The sequence below is a fragment of the Pleurodeles waltl genome, chromosome 9 (assembly GCF_031143425.1).
Source record: "Pleurodeles waltl isolate 20211129_DDA chromosome 9, aPleWal1.hap1.20221129, whole genome shotgun sequence".
Classification (NCBI taxonomy): Eukaryota; Metazoa; Chordata; class Amphibia; order Caudata; family Salamandridae; genus Pleurodeles; species Pleurodeles waltl.
In genome coordinates this window covers 538,946,359-538,969,844 of record NC_090448.1, presented here as the reverse complement: position 1 = coordinate 538,969,844, position 23,486 = coordinate 538,946,359, and the positions used below count along the sequence as shown (strand labels likewise).

Genomic DNA, 23,486 nt, shown 5'->3' with positions numbered 1-23,486 from the left:
AGGGAGGAGGGGGGATAACTATGGAGGAACACTCCGTACTTAGCTCCCTATAATTCAAAGTACACACGAAAGTACGGGGTTCTCTAGAAGCGGACGTCGCGGATATTAGCGTAGTCCTAGGTTGTATGTATTCCTATTTGGAAGGGTAACGTCAGTGGAATGTCAGTTGGAAATTACCGAGTGGAACAGCGAGGGGAGGGAAGAAGGGAATTTCCTTTTACGGACTAGGTGGTCTCACACACTATATAGTGTCATGCTTCATCATTTGACCACCTAGACCCACCCAGGTAGGACAGTGCCACCTGGGCGGACTCAACCTCACTGTTAAAGGAACAGGAGGGAGTGCGTAAATAAACTTGTTTCTGGAAAGATCGGGATCCAGCTAATCTACTGAAAAACTAAAAACACCTAAGCAGACACCTGTGAAGAGCAACAAATTTAATGGTGGTGTCTGTTTGGTGTAGTTAAAAAGGGGGGTTGGGACACCTCTGTGAGGACAAGGACTCACAGGGTCACCTAACTAATTACTAGCCAACATGTTTCTGCCCTCAAAAGTGAGCCAATGAAGGTCTCGGGGCATTCGTCAGGGCCTAGGATCCCTACGTCTCACGTTGGAGGAAAATACTCTATGGGGAAATCAAAGAGTGAGAAAATGAAAAAAGAATGATCTACATTACCCAAGGAATTACCTTGAGGCGGCCCTTTTCTTAGAGGCAGCTAGCCTCTGGTCACAAGCGGTCCAAGGAGAGGACGAAGTAGGCGCACGGCGAGCGTCCCTTTTGATGTATGTGTGACTATAAGGGGACACTCCCCCTCCTGGATACCAGAGGCTAGCTGCCTCTAAGAAAAGGGCCGCCTCAAGGTAATTCCTTGGGTAATGTAGATCATTCTTTTTTCATTTTCTTACTCTTTGATTTCCCCATAGAGTATTTTCCTCCAACGTGAGACGTAGGGATCCTAGGCCCTGACGAATGCCCAGAGACCTTCATTGGCTCACTTTTGAGGGCAGAAACATGTTGGCTAGTAATTAGTTAGGTGACCCTGTGAGTCCTTGTCCTCACAGAGGTGTCCCAACCCCCCTTTTTAACTACACCAAACAGACACCACCATTAAATTTGTTGCTCTTCACAGGTGTCTGCTTAGGTGTTTTTAGTTTTTCAGTAGATTAGCTGGATCCCGATCTTTCCAGAAACAAGTTTATTTACGCACTCCCTCCTGTTCCTTTAACAGTGAGGTTGAGTCCGCCCAGGTGGCACTGTCCTACCTGGGTGGGTCTAGGTGGTCAAATGATGAAGCATGACACTATATAGTGTGTGAGACCACCTAGTCCGTAAAAGGAAATTCCCTTCTTCCCTCCCCTCGCTGTTCCACTCGGTAATTTCCAACTGACATTCCACTGACGTTACCCTTCCAAATAGGAATACATACAACCTAGGACTACGCTAATATCCGCGACGTCCGCTTCTAGAGAACCCCGTACTTTCGTGTGTACAGGGAATTCCAGACACCACCTCTGGGTACCCGGTGAATATTGGAAACTTAGACCCAACCTTTTAGTAACCTCTAGACCCGTGGAAGACTCAGAAGGACTGCTGTGTCACTCTACAAGAAGGATTTCTCTACTGCCCTGCTTCCTGAGTGAAAGGACTGGACCTACATCTTAAACCCAGGACCACCAGAATTACGCCAAGGGCTAGTTGGCTGGCCTCCTGATCATAGCCTCAGGGACAGAAAAGGCTCCAACCATTTTGAACCCAGCACCTGGAATCTGCCTGCTGCGAGTCCTATGTCCCAAGTGGTGCCACCCCAGTCTGAGACCTTTGGAAGTTGGCCGGAAGGTGCTCTGCCAGTCGAGCTGTAGTCCTTTTGGGCGGAACCAATGCAACATGATGCGGCCACATCGGAACCTCCGCAGAGTGATGCATCCCAGACGCCAGAACTTGCATAGTAGCCCTCAGTTTCCTTGGAACCACCACTGCACAATGCATCCTCAATGTAGGCCTTTGCATCTTAAGCTCCTCGTCAATGGCATCCTGGATCACGATGCAGGACTTTGCATCACAGTCGATCAACTTGTTCAGAACAGCTTGTGTGTGATGCATCTTCGACGCAGAACTTCTCATTATAAGTCTTTGGTCGATACTCTAAGATGACGCAGGACTCCACATCACAGCCCTGCAGCTTCCCAGGACCCCTTCAGCATGACGCATCCTCGAGAGGGATCTTGCAACACTCCTCAAACCCAGATTTAAGGTACTTTGTTCAGTGGGCTTAATGGGTTCCTGTATCTGGCCTGCGCTCCATCACGGTCGGCATGAGCTTGTGAGTTTGTCCCGTTCCAGTGCAACCAGATAACCACAGTTGATGCTTGTGCTTCTAAGCACTGTTTTCACTTACATTTTTTAAAATTGCATACCTCCAGTTCTATCAATTGGATTTTTGTTGATCTCAAATAGTTTATTACATTTTACTCTATTTTATTAAAAATTGGTCTGGGGTTTTTCTTGTGTTGTGTTTGCATGTTAATATTGTTTGAGGTGCTACATAAACACTTTACCCATTGCCTCTAACTTAACCTGATGGCTTTTGTGCCAAGCTACCAGAGGGTTAAGCACAGGTTATTTGGGCTTTGCTTGTGTTTCACCCTGACAGAGATTGTAGTTGCTTCTGGAGTAGGAGTTCATCCCCTCAGCCAGTAACCCAATTTCCGACAAGTAGTTTCTTAACATTCTGCAAATTTGTTTACCAGAGCCTGTGGATGTTGTGGTGGATCATCTTTCTTTCAAAGAATCCTTCCTCACAACACCACATGGGTCGCTTCTCCTCCCCTTCCATGTGGGCAAGGACAGATGATTACTTTAGAAGAGGCCTGGTGGTTACAAATGTTCTGAAAGCCATTAATACCAAAACTACTGACTGGATTTAATTGCATTCTAAAGGACAACATGCCGGTTTTATATGTTTTTAGAAAAAATCCCAACTGGAAATATAGTTGATCTAATCAGAAGTGCAATTTCTCTGCCACAAAACAACAGGTGCTTGATTTGAGACAGTGGCATCCATTGCTCGGCACCGGCACTTAATTGCCAACACCGGCACTTATAACAGCAGCCACATGGTGGTGCTGTATGTGTAATTTAAAGATGAGCAGAACAAAAGTTGTTTAGTATACATTGAAAACAACTAATACCTGCCACTCAAGCCATTCTTATAGCTTTGGGTTCCTTGAACAGTCTACATTGTCAGACTTGTAGTCGTATGATGGTTAGTAGTTATGTAGGTATGTCATTGGTAGTGCTGGCAGTGTCAATGGGTGGTGCAAGCTGAGGCGACCTCCTAGCGAGCGCCCAGGCACTTATTTTCGTTTTTACAAATTAAACACTGAAAACAACTAAATGCACTTTCAGACTAGTGGGGGGCATTTAATTACCCAGGAGATGAAATCACATTACACGACTTCTCAGCTCATCTCTAGTTCAGGGGTGCCCCTGAAGGCTGGAACCGTTCCGAACATTCAGCACAGACTCACAAGGTAAACTTGAATACAAATGATCTAGGTTGGAATATTGTATATAGTTAGTGAACTGCCTGATAACGTGGTTGTCTAGTGCTAAAAAAAATCTTCATGGGAACAGCACAGTTTTATGTACATTTCTCTCACATCACCCATATACGCCATGACTGCGCATTAAACGCGTAAAATCCTTGCAGACTGACCGTTTGGAGCTGGCATGTGCATTTTTCCCAAAGGCTCACCTGTCTAAGATGTAGCTTCGCCTGTCATTCCTAATTTATGCATGAAGTGTACTTGTGCGGAAAATGCCTCACTGTTCGGTTGAGAATCTATAAAACATGTTTTTGTTTTGCAGGGGCTCTTATTATATTGCTGCGCACGAGTGTAACACCGACACGTTCAAATGCAACTCTTTTTTCGACGTCTGTCAGCCGTGAAGAATGCACGCAGATTATGGCGTCGGTTCCAATCTATAGTCGTATTGCAGAATCATGCCTGTTTACCGCACACGCACACGGAATTAAGGAAAATGTGCCTGCCTGTAGCTATCATTTCCGAGCAGCTTCCTTTGACAAGCCTATTTCTGAGAGATACCATATAATTCCTGTATTGATTTTTTGGATACTTTCATTTAAATTACCCTGAAAAGCTTTCTCATATCGACGGACGGCAAATGTATTTTTCCCAAAGACATAACTATGTATTCAAGGAACGCATTATTTCCTAATTAAACCCAAAACCCACAGCCTCGGTTAAGCGATGGGAAATAAAAAGTGATTATCCCCTGGATGCCCTCGAATTCACATATTTTTATGAGCATTTGTAAAGCCAGCAAGCTGGTAAATGGTCTCGAAACAGAAGTCTGTGTTATTCTGGTTCAAAAAAAGCAAGAGTTTAAACTCTATACTGTGTTTTTTCAGATGTACACACACAACATGCTGATGGTTTTAGATCCTTTCCATTCACTAGCCTCTCTGCAGATGCTTCTCCAAGGTCCTTGGCTGGGTCTTACCCGACTCACTGAAAAAAATTACTAATTAAAAATAAACAAACATACCAAAACAAGATCATAACATACCTCAACAAGCACACACTGTTTTCTAGGATGCTAATCTGACATGGCGCTGAAAATATGGTACTTTGAGCACATTCAATTATCAGTTCCACTCAAAACTACATGGATGTGCTGTGATTGTAGTATGGGCCACTACTGTGGCTGGTGTATTTTCTGCATGTTAGACTTGGCATTTTTGACGTGGTCTCCCCTAACTTTTTGCCTCTGTTTCCCAGGTTGTTGATGTGTGCTGGACTCTTTTTGCTTTTTTTGTTACTCTGGGCACTTTACTACTGCTATCTAGTGCTTAAGAACTCCTATATAAAATGTGTATGTAATTGGATTTCCATGATTGGCATATTTGATTTACTCGTAAGTTCCTAGTACCGTGCACTAGAGGTGCCCAGGGCCTGTAAATCAAATGTTTCTAGTGGGCCTGCGGCACTGGTTGTGCCACCCACATTAGTAGCTCTGTAATCATGTCTCAGACCTGCCACCTCAGTGTCTGTTTTAAACTGCCAATTCGACTTGCCAGGCCTAAACCTTCCCTTTTCTTACATTTAAGGCACCCCTAAAGTAGGCCCTAGGTAGCCCCATTGGCAGGTTGCAGTGTATGTTTAAGGTAGGACATATACTAATGTGTTATGTATTTCCCAACAGTGAAATACTGCCAAATTCGGTTTTCACTGTTGCAAGGCCTGTCCTTCTCATAGATTAACATGGGGGCTGCCTTTAAATTAAAGCGTAGATTCCCTTTGGAATCGGATAGACATGTGGAGTTTGGGGTCTCTGAACTAATTTTTTTTTAAAAATACATATTTTAGTAATGTTGATTTTAAGATTGTGTGTTTAAAAATGCCACTTTTAGAAATTGAGAATTTTCTTGCTTAAACCTTTCTGTGACTCTGCCTGTTTGTGAATTCCCTGTCTGGGGCAGTTTGACAGTTGCGCTGTTTGCACCTCTATCTAGACAGTGACACAAAGGGAGCTGGGGTGTAGCCTGCATATCCTGATGAGCCATCTGTGCTAGGAGGGAGGGGAGGAGTGGTCACTCACACCTGAAAGGGCACTGCCTGCCCTCATACAATGCAGTCTCCAGACCCCGGGTGAGTGTCTGGGGCCTGGCCTGGGCAAGGCAGGATTTCACAAACAAGAGAGACTTTCCTTTGAAGTAAGCCTACTTCAAAGGCCAAAATGGGTATAAGAAGAGCACCCAAAACCACAGACCTTAGATCACTTCTGGAAATCAAGAGGAACCTCTGCCTGGAGAAGAACTGAAGAGCTGAGGAGAAGTACTGCCCTGCCTGTGACTGTGCTTTGTGGAGCTATCCTGCAGTTGCTGCTTCTGCCTGTTGAAAGGGTACAAAGACTGGACTTTGTTGTGCATTTCTGCTTGTGAAGAAATCCCCAAGGCCTTGTCCTGAGCTTGCCTCCTGTTGTTGAAGTCTCAGGGCATAAAAGACTTTCCCTGCCAGCACCTGGACTCTCTGCTGAGACTCCTGCCCTGCCAAGTGGTGCCCTATACAGTTCCTGGGGCCTTGACAGGTGAAGCTGGCAGACCAAGATTAAAAATCCACGCACCGACCGCCGTGCAGGGAAATTTCCAATGCAACCTCCGAGAAGCGGCTGAAGAAACTACGCGCTGCCGGCTCAGCGGCTGAAATTGACGCACCTCCTGCAGCGCAGCTAGAAGATCGACGCACGTGGCTGGAGAAACAGCGTGCCACACCGCTAACGGAGGCTGGTAACATCGCAACCCACAAACCTTGCAGGGTGCAGGAAAGCGATGCAACGCCTGCCCGGACCCGAGTGCTTGCCCTGATCGACGCATCGCTCTCCTGCATAGAGGAAAAACGACGCACGCCATCCCGACCAGAGAAGGAGAAACGACGCACGGACTCGCTTGCAGGTGAGAAATCGACACATCGCTAACCTTTTTTCAACACACACTCGCCTGTGCGTGTTATTTTAACGCTACCCATGTACTTTTCAACACTTACAGTGTTTTTACTGTTTACAAAGGATTTAACACTCTTTTGCTTTTAAAATGAATAACTTGACTTGTGTATGTTGGATTTTTGTCATTTTGGTCTTGTTTTGTTTGGATAAATATTTCCTGTTTTTCTAAACCTCTGTTGTGTCATTTTGTAGTATTTTCTCTGAGTTACTGTGTGTGTTGGTACAAATACTTTACACCTAGACTCTGAAGTTAAGCCTGCCTGCTCGTGCCAAGCTACCAAGGGGGTGGCCGGGGGTTAGCTGAGGGTGATTCTCCTTTACCCTGACTAGAGTGAGGGTCCTTGCTTGGACAGAGGGTAACCTGACTGCCAACCAAAGACCCCATTTCTAACACTGCATAATTATGGATTTGCCTAATTTGCCACGTAATGCAACATGTTCTGTAGAAGTTGCAGATCTTAACAAATATCGTTTCTAGTTTAAATGGATCAAAAGGTACTAAAATTGCCACCACACCTGTTGCAGCAGAGAAGCAAGTCTCCTTTCAGTTGCAGATTGATGTACTCTGGTGTTAAAATGATATTTATGAGGTGAAACCTTTTCCCAACTAGAACTAACATTGTACACAAAAGAGAAAGTATTAATGCCACAAAAGGTGCCAAATTGTGCCACGTAATCTATCATCTGCTGCACAATTTGAAGATTTTACCAAGAAAATTGTTTGTAACTCAAAAGGCTCAAAAGTTACCGAAAACCCAGTAACACTTCTTGCTATGCAGTAGAAGCCCTTTTCCAAAGTCTGACTGGTCACCTTTCAGTTGCCTATTGCTGTATTTAGATGATAAACGGGTACTAATGGGGTGAAATCTATGCTCAGAGAGATGTCATGTGTAAAAATGACAAATTAAACTAATGCTATTGGACAATGTGCGAAATTATGCTGCATAATTTGAACCTTCTCGCTGCATACTTCAGTCATCCCTGCCACATCATTTGGTCTTCCGTTTCTGCATAATTCCAGGAGCCCTAATTATACAGAATGAGACACTAAAGAGGCCATCCAGTGCAATAAAAAAGACAGTTCTCTTTATTCACTCATGCTCTACTTAACAATCACCAACAATAGGCATTCTAGAATATTACTTTGATAGTGTCAACTTGGGCCAGGTTGTGTTGTGAGACATATTGTGCCCCCATTTACTGGGTGACCCCTTTAAACTTTGACAATTTCTGACCCTTTTTTAGTTTACTAAGTTTATACATAAAAATAATATAGAGATTTTCAGCAAGACCTGTTCATCCCTTAGTCTGTTGATGTGTTATTCCTATTTTTCTTCTGCTCGCCCTAGCATACAGCCAGTGTTTTTTTAAAGCTGGAGGTACAGCAGCGCCTCTAACAATAGTGTTCTGAGACATAATGTGACATTCACCGAATGACTGCATAAAATTTTGGCATTTTCTGAACAAACAACTAACCACGATTGTATCAAATCTGCCTGATCCTTTCTGAATGTTTAGTAAATACTGATTGGTTTGCAACAGTACAAATTACCACAATCCATGTCTAGTGCATTGTGATTAAACAGGACGGAGCAAGCAATTACAAGCATTTACAAGCATATGATCAAACAAAGCTTCTTAGAAACAGCCAGCCGGTGGCAATGGGATGTATAGTTGCTTTGAGAGCATTCTGGCTTTGCAAATGCTTGTTTTAGCTTTGTTTTTATATAGAGCTTTCATACTGCATCTCTCAGCACTGTAAGAAAAAGGTACTTTTATCATCCAGATTATATTGCTCTAGTAACTGACCGCGGAAGGATACAGACTGCATAGGCTGCCCTGACCTTCAGACTACTGCAGATGAGAGCACGAAGAATGAATTTACTTAGTCATCTTGCCAACCACATAGGAGGTGCTGTATTTAACAAATGCTTGTCTATCGAACAAATGCTTTTGGTTGAAGACTCAGAGAATGTAAATATTTAAAATAATGGGATATATACCAGTATGTGTTTTTCATGATTAGAGTGAGAAGTGGGGGAGGACAAATTTGAATGAAACTGCAACCTAAAAATGAATATCAGAAATGCCTTAAAATATGATGCCAAATGGAAAACTCTAGTGGATGAGTTGCCTCTACATTTTTTCCATGTTTTAAGAAGGACAGCCATTTTATCTAAGGTATACCCGTCATTCAAAAAAAGCAGAACAAGCCTTTGCATGATCTGATTATTGCCCAGTGAAGAAAACCTTGCCATTAAGGTCATACAATCCATAATACCCAATATTTTAGGCATAAGTTTATTCTAGTGAGAGATCTAATTACTGGTGCCAAAACAACCATTGTCTGTTATTTTGCAAATATGACTTTTAAGATCCCACCTGGACATTATTTCATCGAGAGAGGATTGACTTTTAATAACAAAATTTATGACTAAACACTTGCTTTCTGCATTTTTCCAGGGAAGTGGGGCAGGATCTACCCCAAATTTACATCTTTGTTATTGTGGCTTGATCATGCCTAACACAACTAGGTACTTGACCTTCTTTTGTAAACAATATGTAAAAGCCTTTTTGACAAATGCAGGAAATGTCTAATATCTATATGTGACTTATTGTCTAAAGAAGGTAGATAATTTCTTGAGAAATGACTAACTTTGAACGTACTCTTTTTCTCAATATTTTGTTAAAGCACCAGTACCTATAATTCCTGGAAGTTGTTTCCGACTTCCATTCAGAATAATGGAAAGTTATCTTGTAGATAACTTCGAAGTATTGCATGGATTGGCCTTTTCCAATCTGCCTTGGATACCCCTCTTTTAAAAAGAAGGTACGACCTGAGTGGATGTATATCTTTGCTAAACATTTTGTTGCAGAATATGGGCACTTTCTCTCCACAATCAGAAAACACAAAGCCTTTTGTGGTGGGTTTACATTATAGTGCTTGTTTTTAACTTCCTGGAGGGTGAAATATTGTTTGAAAGCCTTTTACTGCTGTTCGTGATGTTACGAGGCTAGGTCATCTCTCCCAGCAGGATATATTACAGAACCATGCATGTCATTGCAACGCATGCCTTTAGCACGTGTCCATTCCCAAGCAATGCCTTTACCAGGCATGCCTTTATAACAAACTTGTAAGTGTATATCAGGTAAGTAAAACCTACTGTGTGTGTGTGTATATATATATATATATATATATATATATATATATATATATATATATATATATATATATATATATATGTCGAAAACGAAGTTGTCCTCATGTGAAAGCGCACTCCCAACAGGTTATATAAACGGGAAGAAAAAGCAAAGCCAGCAACTCACAGTGAATTCTTTAAGCAGTTTCATTATTCCAGGCCTTAAGTTATTAAATCATCTCTGGACATGTGTTTCAAGGTCAATCCTTTCTTCAGCAGAGAAAAATATAAAAGTGTTTCACCCTCGTAGGTGCAGCCAGTGCTGGAAGTGTTCCAGACATTTCTTTCTTTCTGAAAAGACCGGCATGGCTTCAGCTTGTCTAATTACAGGCACCTGATTAGTCTCTTTGAATACCAGTCCTCCCCAGTGGGCCTCTCAAGTGAGTAACAGTGCATGCTGGTTGTGGTGGTCCTGCAATTTTATCTTTTTGCCCCAAGTGGGTTGCTGGAGCCAAACGAAATAATGAACCAAAGTGCAAAACCTTTGTAGGCGAATCCAAAGTAAAATTGTCAGATTTGCTGTGAATATCCCAACCCGACTGCTCTTATGTGACAATCCATTTTTAGTCACACAGACCTGCTTCGATGTGCAGTGGTGCTGCTTTCCCGACTTTACAGGCCGGTTAATTATCAAAAACGAAGTTGTACTCATGTGAAAGCGCACTCCCAACAGGTACCACAAGGTATTTTAGGTAGGATTACGTTTCTATACAAAAAGCAATTTTTACTTGTCTATATCTTTGGCACCGGTTGACGAACCTTCACGAAACTTTCCAAAAACATTTTGCCAGTTCCATCAGCTGCTACCTGGAAAGTTTTGAACAGTGATAGCACAAAAACTACTGAACGAATTACACCAAATTTGGCAGGAAGGTAGATCTTGGTCCAGAAAGAGTGCTTTTTTGTTTTGGTGTAATTCCTTTTAGTAGCCTTTGAGAAATTAAAGAAAGTCCAAATTTGTATATCTAGTGACGCAAATGTTCACAACCCTAACGATCTCGTGCTGAGATCTGATTGGCTGATAACACCTCAACAACAGAAGCTGTTAAAGTGTTGTCAACCATCTTGGGACTCAGCATCAGCCAAGTCCCCCCCAAAAAAGTAAACAAAAACAAAAGGGGCCAGGTTACGAACACCCTGACACCTAAGCTCTGGTGCTGGGGTCCTAAAGGGACACCCCTAGGGCTAGAAAGCATTTTCTTTTATTTTGCAAGCAGAGACGCGGTGGATCTGCGAATCTGCTCGTTAATTTTTTTTTAAAAACAAAGCTCGGTCTTCCGCTCTTCATTAGGTTAATGCCCCCGGATGGGCCAAATCCTGGGGGCATTTGAAAAAAAAGAAGGGGGTGGGCTTTAATGATATTTGTGATAATTGTGTATGGATAAGAAAAATCATTTTGAACCCATAATATTTAGATATTTATATATTACCTAGTGGCGGATGCCAGTAGTTATAGTTAGGACATAGTTGTCATAGAAACAGCGTTTTATGTCTTGGCTATGTCTTTGGTGCCGTTTGATGAATCTGTATGAATCTTTTTTTTAAAGTGTGCCCAAGGGTCTTATTGTACATGGAAAGTTTTGGGGTGATCCATCAAGTGAGGTCCGAGAAAAGGTGGGGGTCAACAGAAGTGCGTTTCCCATTTTAATTCCCAAAGGGATTTTGAACATGACTACAGTCCAAACCGCTGGATGGATTTACACCACATTTGCCAGAAAGGTAGCTCTTAGTCCTGAAAGTGTGCTTTTTTATGTGCTGTAAATCCGTTCAGTAGTTTTTGCACTAGTAAAGGAAATCCAAATTTGTATATCTGGGCGGAGTCTAAGCACAGACCTCATGGCAAGATCTGATTGGTTCCAGCACTTCAACCAGAAAGTGAGGACAGCCATCTTGGGAGCAATATACATGATAACACCCCATTAACATGCATTGTAGTGAATGGCAGGTTTTGAGGGTCACAAAAAGGAGAACATATAAAGCATGACAACAGATTTTGGTTACAATATAAATTGTTTGTTGCTAATGTAATTTTACCCTGTAAAAAAGCTTTCTGCTGGGTTTTCATGAATAATGTTTGAGAGAAAACAGTTTTCTCATGATTTACCATGGAGGTTATGGAAGGTGCCCCAGAAGCTAAAATAACAACATTTGTTACTGTAAATTCACACTATCCTTCTCAGCCATATGAGAATGAAATCTGACATCCCTTGTAAAACATGTACCTCCAACTGGAGCAGCCTGTCAGTTAATTCCCTTGAATTCTACTGTAGCCTCCCAAAGTGTTCTAAAGAACAACTAGAGTGCTAACAGTCTTACTTATGACAAAGGTGTTGCACACCTGAAGACATCTTGATTGAATCAAACTGTTAAAATTTTAAACATTTAATTTAGAAGGGAACAAAATAGGGGGGTTCATTTTGTCAAATAAATTATGGTTAGAGCTGTAGAAATTAAAATGAGGACACATTTTTAGTGAGTTCTCAAATATCTTCCTGTTGTACTTCAACGGGGGCAGCCTGTCAGTTAATCCCATGTCAGGAGAGGAGGCAAGGATTATGCATTTCTTTCTTCACTTTATTAAAATAGCTTTTTCAAGGAATGTATGAAAAGTATATAATATCAGAGCTACATATCCCATGAAACTTTGGGAGTAAGTGTCCATTGTAACCACAGTACAATCATAACACAGTCCACTGTATATCATTGCATGACGTCCCGTCCTGTTTCTCTTTCTTCACAGCTTGTCAGTTAAGTTATCCCTTTCATTAACTTCTCCTCACTAAATTGACTATATGTATTGAATAACCTTCATTGTTTAGGCATTTATTTAATTGTTGGGACTAGTGAAGTGTTTTACACGTGCAGTAGACATTCTGCCTGAGCGGGTTTTTCCCTTGTTACGTCGTGGGTCCTAAGGAGGCATTTACACGTGCCAATACATTCCTGTCAGGTGTGGCATGGGCTTATAGAGCTGCTCTGTCAGCGCTCTGCTTGATCTCACATGCGTGTTGGGGGTACTTCTGTGAAGATTTTTCCTCTTGTTTGTCACAGTTTTTTCCCTGCCAACCCTCGCTTCTACACCGCTATAGTGGTTGGTTATTTCTTTGTAAAAAGAACCATTTGTTATTTATTTTAATGTAGCACCATCCTGTGACCAAAAAATAAATATTATATACATCCGTTTAATTTAACATTTGTAAGCACCTGTGAGGGGGCTGCCCTTATTAAGTTTTGGGAGTATTCTATCTTGGTGCTCTCACCCTCTGGATCATTCTAATGATCACGAATACTCATCCTTTGGGGATGCTGAAGAAGAATGGCCTCCCTAAAAAACTATCTGCAGGAGTAGACCAGGTTCTTTCCTTTGCAATATCTAAAGCATTAGTACCCCTTAAAGACCAAGGGGGTCATTCTGACCCTGGCGGCCGGTGACCGCCAGGGTCACCGACCACGGGAGCACCGCCAACAGGCTGGCGGTGCTCCCAAGGGCATTCTGACCGCGGCGGTTCAGCCGCGGCCAGAAAGGGTAAACCGGCGGTCTCCCGCCGGTTTACCACTGCCCTACATGGGGATTCTGACACCCCCTACCGCCATCCTGTTCCTGGCGGGTCTCCCGCCAGGAACAGGATGGCGGTAGGGGATGCCGCGGGGCCCCTGGGGGCCCCTGCAGTGCCCATGCCAATGGCATGGGCACTGCAGGGGCCCCCGTAAGAGGGCCCCACAAAGTATTTCAGTGTCTGCAAAGCAGACACTGAAATACGCGACGGGTGCAACTGCACCCGTCGCACCTCCCCACTACGCCGGCTCCATTCGGAGCCGGCGTCCTCGTGGGAAGGTAGATTTGCCCTGGGCTGGCGGGCGGCCTTTTGGCGGCCGCCCGCCAGCCCAGGGCAAATCTCAAAATACCCTCAGCGGTCTTGTGACCGCGGAGCGGTATTTTGACGGAGGAACATTGGCGGGCGGCCTCCGCCGCCCGCCAATGTTAGAATCACCCCCCAAGTTGACAAGTTGGCCAAATGTATTCCAGGGGTTTTCAATCAACCAACTCCTTTCAAACCGGGCCTTAGTACTAGTGTGAAGGGGGAAAGAAAGCCTATAAGCGTGACACGGGGCAACTGAAGAATTTTGATACATTTTCGGAAACCTTCTGTAAGAGTGCGCACACCCTTAAACATGCACCCTACTGGCAGGAGGCTGAACATGGAGAAAACTGCGACGCTGTCGCCCAAAATCAAGACTTCGATTATGAGGTTCCCTCTAAGGGAGAGGGAGATTCAGACGGAGGTATTTCCTCTGATGATGATCCAGATCCTAGAAGATCATGGCATCCAGGGTCCAATTCTTCAGATTTCGCTGATGGGGACACAAATCAATAGGATATGCTTGATCCTTCCATATATATATATAATCCCCGTTCATCCAAATAGGTTCCTGACCAAAAGGTAGAGGACTATGTTTCTAGCAAACTAGGCTAACCATTAGAAAAGGAGGTCAGAACAAGACTTAGAGCAGAATGCGCCAGACTCTCTCTGCAGGGAAAAGTAGAGGCCACTCCTGACATAGATGCAAAATTGTGTACATTCTTCATTAAATTCATGAGGGACCCTAAAAACAGATGTAGATCCTTCCTGGAAGAATTGCCATGATAAGCTCCTAGAAGTTGTTGGCCCTCTTTCCCAGATCATTCAACTGGCGGAACAATCAAAACAATCAGGTTTTCCCATGTCTGCTGAAATCGTTGCAGGTCGGGCTCAAAGAGTTATCTGTTTGCTAGGAAACACAAATTATGCACTAGCAACAGAAGGCAAGAGGTCCCTGCTCATAAAAACAGATCCAAAGCTTGGGGAACTAGCAACTTTGGAGGAAGGTCCAGTTGCTCAGAGTAACCTCTTTGGGGAACACTTTGTCAAGGAGTTAGGAAAGTTTGTGGCAGCCTTCTGCGCCCTTGAGAAGGTATAATCTTCCATTAGGAGATCTTCCCTGGAAAGGTTTTTTCAGGGGCTGTAAGAGTCAGGGGCCGCTCCTCCAGCCGCTCCTTCCAACAAGGTCCATCTAGAGCCCAATTTAAAAGAAACAACAGATGGAATGAACCTTCTATCCCAGCAAAGGCTCAGGCAAAGGAAGGAACAACTCTGCTGGAAGAGGAGGTACTAACGCACCAGGAGGAACCACTGGTAAGCAATATCCTTTTTTCCCCTCAAGCCCTGGAAGGGAGAATACAGATATTTGTTCTTAATTGGGGAAAGATTACCGTGGATCCTTGGGTCCTTCAAACTGTTCAAGGTTTTCACATTGAATTTTATGAATCCCTAGCTCAGAAAATTCGACGAGACCTCTGATCTTCTCGAGCAAGGAGATAATTCTCATTGATCCAGAGGTGAAGGAATTACTACAAAAAGGTGCCATTTACCGGTCAGTAATTCACCCTCAGGTTTTTTTAGCAACGTATTTCTGGTGCCAAAGAAGGACAAAGGCTTCAAGCCTGTAATTTATCTGAGAGAATTTAACAAGTGGTGGGTTTATTGCCACTTTAAGATGGAGTGGATTCATCTCTTGAGGGGCATTCTTTTGACAGGGGATTGGATGGTCAGTTTAGATCTCAAGTAGGCTTACTTCACCATTCCCATCTTAGCTTCTCACCAGAGATTTCTGCAGTTTTTAAGGAGGGATCAAGTTTATGAATTTTGAGCCTTCCCCTTTGGTCTATCCTCCGCCCCATGGTGCTTTACCAAGCTCCTTAAATCAGTGTGGAGATCCTCTGTACAAGCGGAGTTCTGATGATCATCTATCTAGACTACATCCTTCAAATGGACCAGTCTCCAGCACATCCCAAATTCAATCTAAGCATGACTGTTGTTCTCCTCCAGGATCTGGGGTTTATTGTCAATGAAGAGAAATCAGAACTCATTCCAACCCAGCAGATTACTTTCTTGGGATTCCTTATTGACTCAGTGACAGCTTCCCTGGGTCCTCCTCTTTCAAAAGTTACAAAACTTCAGACAGACTACCTCTTCGCCTACTGGCCAGAAAAGTGGGTCTTCTCTCATCATCAATCCAATCCATCTTCCTGGGACCCCTACACTATCAGACTCTTCAGAGGCTAACGGCCACTCACTTACACAGGGGTCAACATACTCAGAACTGATCTCCTTGACTCCGGAAGCCAGGATGGAGCTCCAGTGGTGGATAGATCACACGGAAGCCTGGAACAGAAGAGCGATCTTTGGGACAACACTGGACGTTGTCATAGTAGCAGATGCCAACCGTCTGGGTTGGGGAGCCAGATGCGGAAGCATTTCAGTGGGTGGCAGATGGTCAAAGGACAAATTGTAACTACACATAAATTACCAGGAACATTTGTGATCAATTCTTTCACCAAGGACAGAGTTTCCTTCTGTATCCTATTACGGATGGACAACATCTCAGCGGTACAGTATATTAACTGTGTAGGAGGCACTCAGTCGACATAGCAAAGGATTTCTGGCATTATTGCCTACAGAAACAAATTTCAGTGATGATGGAATACCTTCTGGGAATACAGAATACTGTAGTGGACTGGAACTACAGGTATTTCATGTGCAGCATCGATTGGCAACTGGATTTCACTGTTTTCCTAGCCCTTATAGAGAATTAGGTCAGTGCAACCTGGACCTTTTCGCTTCTCGGATCCGGATGCCTCAGCAGTGGATGCTTTCCTTCAGGATTGGTCGAAGAATCAACATTATGCTTTTACACTTTTTCAAATGATTCCCAGGGTGGGGACTCCGGTCAGACGACAAACAGCATCTCTGATGCAAGTAACGCCGATTCGGAAATCGCAAGCTTGGTTCCCGACGCTGATGAAACTTTCATGGGATATTCTAATAGAACTGCCCTTATTACCTTCAATCCTATGGGATCACCAGGGTTGCTTCCATCTGATGGTCCTTCAGGGTCTTCTTTCACTTATGGCATGGATGATTTCTGGAGACACTGGAAAAATGATCAATCCTCAGCAGAAGCTGAAAAATGAATGCAACAAGTTTGGGCTTTGGGCACCACCACAAGGTATTGATCGGCTTGGCAACATTGTCTTCATTGGTGTGTGGAAAAACATCTAGATCCCTTGGGGCAGAAGTTACTCATATGATAAGTTTCTTAGTGGAACTACCCAATTCTGGATTAGTTTATCATATGATCGACTCTTTCAGGTTTTCCATAACTTCCTTCAGGGCATAATATAATCACAACAAACTATTGGGGAACATCATTGGATCTGCAAATTAATGAGAGGTGTTCAACCCTCTAGACCCCCTGAACCCAGATATTCAGGTTTATGGGATGTTCATATAGCTTTCAATTGTTTCTTGAATAGGCAGGATAACCAATATTTATCTCGAAAATAACTATCCACAAAGTTAGCCATTTTACGTTGCCTCATATCATGTAAAAGAGTCTTGGATATCCGAACACTAGATATTTCAGCCAGGATTTCAGGATGTTATCTGAGATCTAACCTCCAGGGGAGAGACAACTCCTCAGTGCCTTGCAGAAGCCTTTTAAGGCAGTTTCTTCTCCTTCTATCGCCAGGTGGGTAGGATGGATCATGGTGGAAGCTGGTCCCGATATACATAAATTTGGTGCTCATTCTACAAAGTGAGCTATGGCATCTAAAGTCATTCAGTTTGTTGGCAGATTGGCCATCTGAATCAGCATTTATGAAATTCCATTTTAAATTTGTTTCAGAGGCTGCATCTCTGGTGATAGGTAAGCTTTGAACATGCATAATCCTTGCCTCTGGTCCTGACATAGCGAGAAGGAATGTTTCAATTCTATTAGGGACACGGTAAAGATCAAAGTTTTGAATAGGATTATCAACAAAGACTAAACTTCCTCCAGTTAAAAAGAGGAACAGGAAGGGACATCATACAATGACACACAATGGACTGTGGTTACTATGGACACTTACTCCCAAGGTTGCATGGGATATGTAGTTCTGATGTTATGTACTTTTTCTTTTCATATTCTCTTTGAAAATGCTATTCTAATAAAGTGAAGAAAGAAATGCATAATCATTGCCTCTGAGTCATTAATAGAACTGAAACTTTCCTTCTTGTTAGCAAGGAAATTTGCAATTCCCTTGTGTTCTACTGCAGCCTCTTAGAGTGTTCTTAAGAAGAACTAGAGCCCGTACAGTCTTATTTATTGCAAAATTGTGGTACACCTGAAACCATCTTGAATCAGACTGGTAGAACTTAAAACATTTAATTTAGAAAGCATCAAAATGAGGGGTTTAATTTTGTGATAGATATTATGGTTAGTGTTGTAGAAAGAAAAATTAGGATACATTTTAAGTGAATTCTCAAATGTCTTCCTCTTGTATTTCATTGAAACATTCTAACATGTACACTGAAACATGCACATTCTGAAATTTTGCCAAAATTGTGGCACATCTGACCCCCATGATGATAGAATCGAAGTAGAAAACTGAAAGCATTATCTACTGAGGCTACTGCAGTAAATGAGGAGATTAGGGAGCTTCATAACAAAGAATTCTACCAAGATGGCTACCAGAGTAAAAAAGAGCCCAAATTTAGTACAAATATCACTCAAATGTAGCCCAAGTATTGCCCAGTGACAGAAGTGTGGAAAACACTTTATTTTGTTTTTTTGTGGTTTTATATAGCGCAGACTTGACCCAAAGGTATTGGAGTGCTTTACATGGCCATCAGTTACATTACACAAAAACACATTACTTTTGGTATTAGGCATGGGAGAGTAAGTGATTTGCCCAGAATCTCAGGATGTTGAAACTCAAACCTGGTTGTCCAGTTGCAAAGTCTGTAGCTCTGGCCGTGATGCCACATTCTCTCACCTAAATGCAACATATAATCAAGTGATAAACTGGATAAAAAAAATCAAGATAGTAAATAATTTAAAAATGCTTTGTCGCTATTTGAGAACTCAAAAAATATGTTCTTATTTTAGTTTCTTAGAGCACTAACCATAATTTCTATGGGACTAAGACCGTCCCATTTTTATAATTCTAAAGGAACTACTTTAAGTATCAGAGTTTTGATTGCATCAAGATGACCTCAGGCGTGCCACACTTTTGAAATAAGTATAGAATGTTAGCTATCTAGATGTTCATTAGAATATTGTGGGGAGGTAGAAGTCAGGGGCATGGGCTCAGATAATTAGGGGCAGGGAGGATGGTGCAGAAGTAACAAGTTGACCATGCTGGGCAGGCTGAAGGGACAGTAGCAGCACAAGGGACCACAGAGGGCAGGGGAAAGAGGGGCAGGGGGAATCATCCAACCATACTGGACAGGCAAGAGAGACTGTGGCAATATAACATACCATTGAGGGCAGAAGGAAGATGCAGTGGCGATACAACCGTACAAGCCAACAGACCCGATTCAGGCAGGAGACTCCCAATGTTTTCAAGCCCCAAAGGGCTTTATTTTATGTGTATCCTGCCTAAAATATCCTATTTTGCAATGTAAGTCAATGGGGAAAATCAATTCCCCAGGTTATTTTCAAAATCTCACTCTTAGTAAGTTCAAACTGCTGGCAAGTATAATACATTGGATCACTGAGGGCAGGAGAATTGGGGTAGAGACATGGACTTGGATAACAGAGGGCAGGATGGAGATGGGCAGGGGTGCTAAAAGTTCCTTACAAGGCAGGCTTCAGGGATTGCAGCAGACCAATACAACACACAGGGTAAGCAGGACGGCAGTGTAGCACAACAGACCATGAAAAGCAATAGGGAAGGGTCAGGGCAATGCACATGGACAACAAAGAGCAGAGGGGAAAGAGACAAGGGCAGCAAGCTGACCATACCAGACAGATAGAAGGGACAGTTGCAGTGTACCAGACCATGTAGGGCAGGAAGGAAGGGACAGGGGCATGACAACTGACCAGACAAGGCAGGAAGGAGGGGCTAGGGGCCTGCACATGGAAAACAGATGGCTGGGGGTAAGAGGGTAGAGGTGGAACAGCAAGCTGACCATGGAGGGCAGGCTGGATGGGCACTGGAAGCACAACACACAATGGATGGCAACAGTGAGACTATAATGGAATACTTTCATACAACGGAGGAAAGGTGGGAAAGCGTTCGGGGCAGTAAACCGACCACCCAGGGCTGGTGGAAGGGGCTGTGGCAGCACACCAGGCCATGCATAACAACTGGACGGGTTAGTGGCAGCACAACAGCAATGGTGGGCAAGAGGGAGGGGGCATGTAGGACAAAAGGGATGGGTAGGGGCTGGACAAAGTCAAGAGAGGGCACAGAAGGAGCTTCACAACAGACCACACAAGGTAGGCAGGAGAAGCTGTTGCAGCACAACAGAGCATGCTGGGTAGAAGGAAGTGCCAGCAAAATAGACCATGGAGGACCGGAGGGATGGGCTGGGGCATGGAACTAAGACAGGCAGGGTGGAGGTGGCAGGGACAGGCGGCAGTCATCTGACCATGCTAGGCAGGTGGGAGGGGCAGTGGCTGCTCAATAGAACACTCAAAGTAGATAGGAGGGGCAGTAGCAGGTCCATGGAACATGGTGAGCAAAAAGGAGGGAACAGGGGCAAGCACACAGACCTCGGAGGGCGGGGGAAGGCGAATAGGGACAGCAAGCTAAGCACAGAGGCTAAGCAGTAGGGCAATGATGGGACATAGAATTGGGCAACAGAGGGCAGGATGAGTGAGCAGGGACATAAAGCTGACTGGAGGGTGGTGGCAGCACATTGAACCATGCAGGAGGGAGGAGGCTGGTGCATGGACTTGTACAACAGAGGGAAGGGAGGAGGTGGATGGAGTAGCAAGCTAACTGTTCAGGGCAGCCAGGAAGGGCAGTGGCAGAACAACGGCTGCACAGGGCTGTAATGAGAAAGCAGGGGCATGGACTTGGACAATGGATGGCAAGGGGGAGACAGGAGTAGCAAGAGAGGGTAAGGGCAGCACAATGTCAGGTCAGGACCTGCGTTCAACTGCCCCCCCCTCAACATGCATTGCGATGGGCATTTTACTTAATGTTTTAAAAAACCTAGATATTCACTGAAAACAGCAAAGGTTACAGTGATGTTATAGTTAGGAAATAGAATTTTAAAAACCTCAAAAATTCACTAAAAACAAAGGTTACAGGGACGTCATAGTTAGGTTCAGAATTTACATGCACAAAACCATAGAAATTCAGCTGTTGTAGTTAGAATTGTTTCCTCTTGTTTGATGACTTGACAGCCTCATCTTGAGTTCACTTCACTCGGGAGCATGAATGTGTCAGCAAAGCATTGCAATGCCATCACACACATACCACAACATGAGTGTGTATGTGTGTTGAAGCCTGCATTAGCAAGCCGGTCCAAATAAACATTGGCAATAGCTAAACTATTTAAGGCTGAAACATATTAGTTTTGCGAAAGGTTGTTGTATTATTCAGGCCAGAAATCCTTCCTTTCCTCTACTATGCCTAAGGACCAGATTTTGGTGGTTTTAAAAAAATTGGCTCCTTGGGTACTCTAAAAAAAGCAGTGTCTAAATTTATTTTTTGCAAACAATGTTGTTGAGCCCTACTTTTTAACACGCTGAAGTCCCAAGGAGTTGTCAAAAACTGATAGGTCAAAAAAATCTGAAGGGACTTTAATACACAGTTGGAAAATTCTTATAAGGTTTGTGTATTGGGGCAATGGGTGGATGTGCACACCCTCTCTGAATTGTAATGTACTGGGGCTTCTGGGCTTTGACTTCAAATATCACAATACAAAAAATTTACAGATTGCTATACGTGCTTTACTATGTCATTAGAGCAGATTAAAGCTCTATCTTGTTTACAGTAGATGTCTGCCATTACAGCTTTCTCATACATGTCAAACTCTTGACTCAGAAATGCAGGCGAAGTCAAGTGTTTAGGATGGGGAAAAATTACACTCGCCAAAGGCAGATGAACTGAAAATGCTGCTTAAAGAAGCTGTGCTGCATTCTGGATATTATGGTTTTGTTTGCCCTTTGTGCAGAAATCCCGTACTGACCTACTTTGTAGTTGTGCAATCAATGTCTTATGTGAGTGACCTTCCAGATGGAACAAAATCTGTGTTGAACAAATGAGTCACCCTTTACTATTTCAGAAGGCAATTTGCAACAGGCATCCCACTGCCACCAGCAGGCAGTTTCTGGGAAGATTTGATTGAGACTATGGCCCTCATTCTGACCCTGGCGGTGTCTCACCGCCAGGGCAGAGGGCAGAGGAAGCACCGCCAACAGGCTGGCGGTGCTTCCGGGGCATTCTGACCGCGGCGGTAAAGCCGCGGTCAGAAAAGAGGAACCAGCGGTTTCCCGCCGGTTTTCCCCTGCCCCAGGGAATCCTCCATGGCGGCGCTGCATGCAGCGCCGCCATGGGGATTCCGACCCCCTTCCCGCCAGCCTGGTTCTGGCGGTTTTCACCGCCAGAACCAGGCTGGCGGGAATGGGTGTCGTGGGGACCCTGGGGGCCCCTGGAGTGCCCATGCCACTGGCATGGGCACTCCAGGGGCCCCCTAACAGGGTCCCAACAAGATTTTCAGTGTCTGCCAAGCAGACACTGAAAATCGCAACGGGTGCAACTGCACCCGTCGCACCCCTTCCACTCCGCTGGCTCCATTCGGAGCCGGCATCCTCATGGAAGGGGGTTTCCCGCTGGGCTGGCGGGCGGCCTTCTGGCGGTCGCCCGCCAGCCCAGCGGGAAACTCAGAATTACCGCGGCGGTCTTCTGACGGCGGTACTTTGGCGGGCGGCCTCTGCCGCCCGCCAAAGTCAGAATGAGGCCCTATGTGTGCAATCGGTCACACCATGCTATTTAATCACCTTGGGCCATATGTACCAACAAATTTTCCCATAGACACAGAATGGGTAAACCCCTTTGCTACATCTGGCCCCTTGTCCTATAAATGGATTGTGATAATTTGTGCTGTTGCAAACCTCTCAGTACTCACTATAAAGTCACAAATGATCAAGCAAGCTTGATAGACTCATGGTTAGTTGTTGATTCAGAAGTCGTTAAAGTTTAAAGGCATAATCTGGTGATTTATGGCAAATTATGTCTCAAAATATTATTGTTGGGAGTGCTGTTGTGACCCGACCAATAAAAACACTGGCTAAAAGCAATGTCTCAAAAAGCACACATTGCCACTGTAATACCTTTCATTGAAGGGAACTACTTTGTGTGGATGTGCTCCTTGGGAAAGAGCAGAACAGTCACTCATGGTGAAGTTAGCTAATGGCTGAAGTGGGCAGACCTGTTACCCCTTGCTGTTTGCCTGGGTGGGCAGAAGAAAAATATGGACACATTAACAGAAAAATGGATGAACAGGGTCGTCTGAAATCCCTATAATATTTTATTTTTATGTATAAATTTATTAAACGCAAAAGCTGTCGGCTGGGTTAGAAATTGTCAAAGTGTAAAGGGGTCATCTGGTAAATGACGGCACAATACTCCTCAAAACACAAGCGGGTTTATAAATTAGTATATTACCTTCATGTATAATTTTAGTAATCTCAAAGGTTGTTGGCTAAAGGCAGACATAAAAAAAGTAAACTACTCTGTGACAAAAGTCCGCTCTTATTCTTTAACTTGAGAACAAAAAGTGTGAGAGGAAAGAAGCCATTTGTCATCCGGAGCTAATCTAAAGACATTTCAAAGTTTGATACTATTTATTTCAACTCATGATGGCTTTTCAGATTAATGAAGTATGCACAGGTGAGTATCTTTGCCTTTGTGAAAGAGATAACCGCCCTCTCACTTCTTCAC

The 23,486-nt window shown here is 43.8% G+C and overlaps 1 protein-coding gene across 5 annotated transcripts in view; it reads left to right on the top strand.

Moving 5' to 3' along the window:
- Positions 1–23,486, top strand: part of ARMH4 (armadillo like helical domain containing 4) — a 645,165-nt gene that overhangs the window by 464,681 nt on the left and 156,998 nt on the right. For 3 of the 5 annotated variants that reach the window (XM_069207447.1, XM_069207446.1, XM_069207445.1), the window contains one exon: positions 3,870–4,301. The exons of the other annotated variants lie outside the window; for them this stretch is intronic. In XM_069207447.1, coding sequence (XP_069063548.1) covers positions 3,870–4,159 — 290 coding nt within the window. In that variant the 3' untranslated portion in view covers positions 4,160–4,301. Of the gene's footprint in view, positions 1–3,869; positions 4,302–23,486 lie in introns of those variants that run through there. 5 annotated transcript variants of the gene reach the window in all.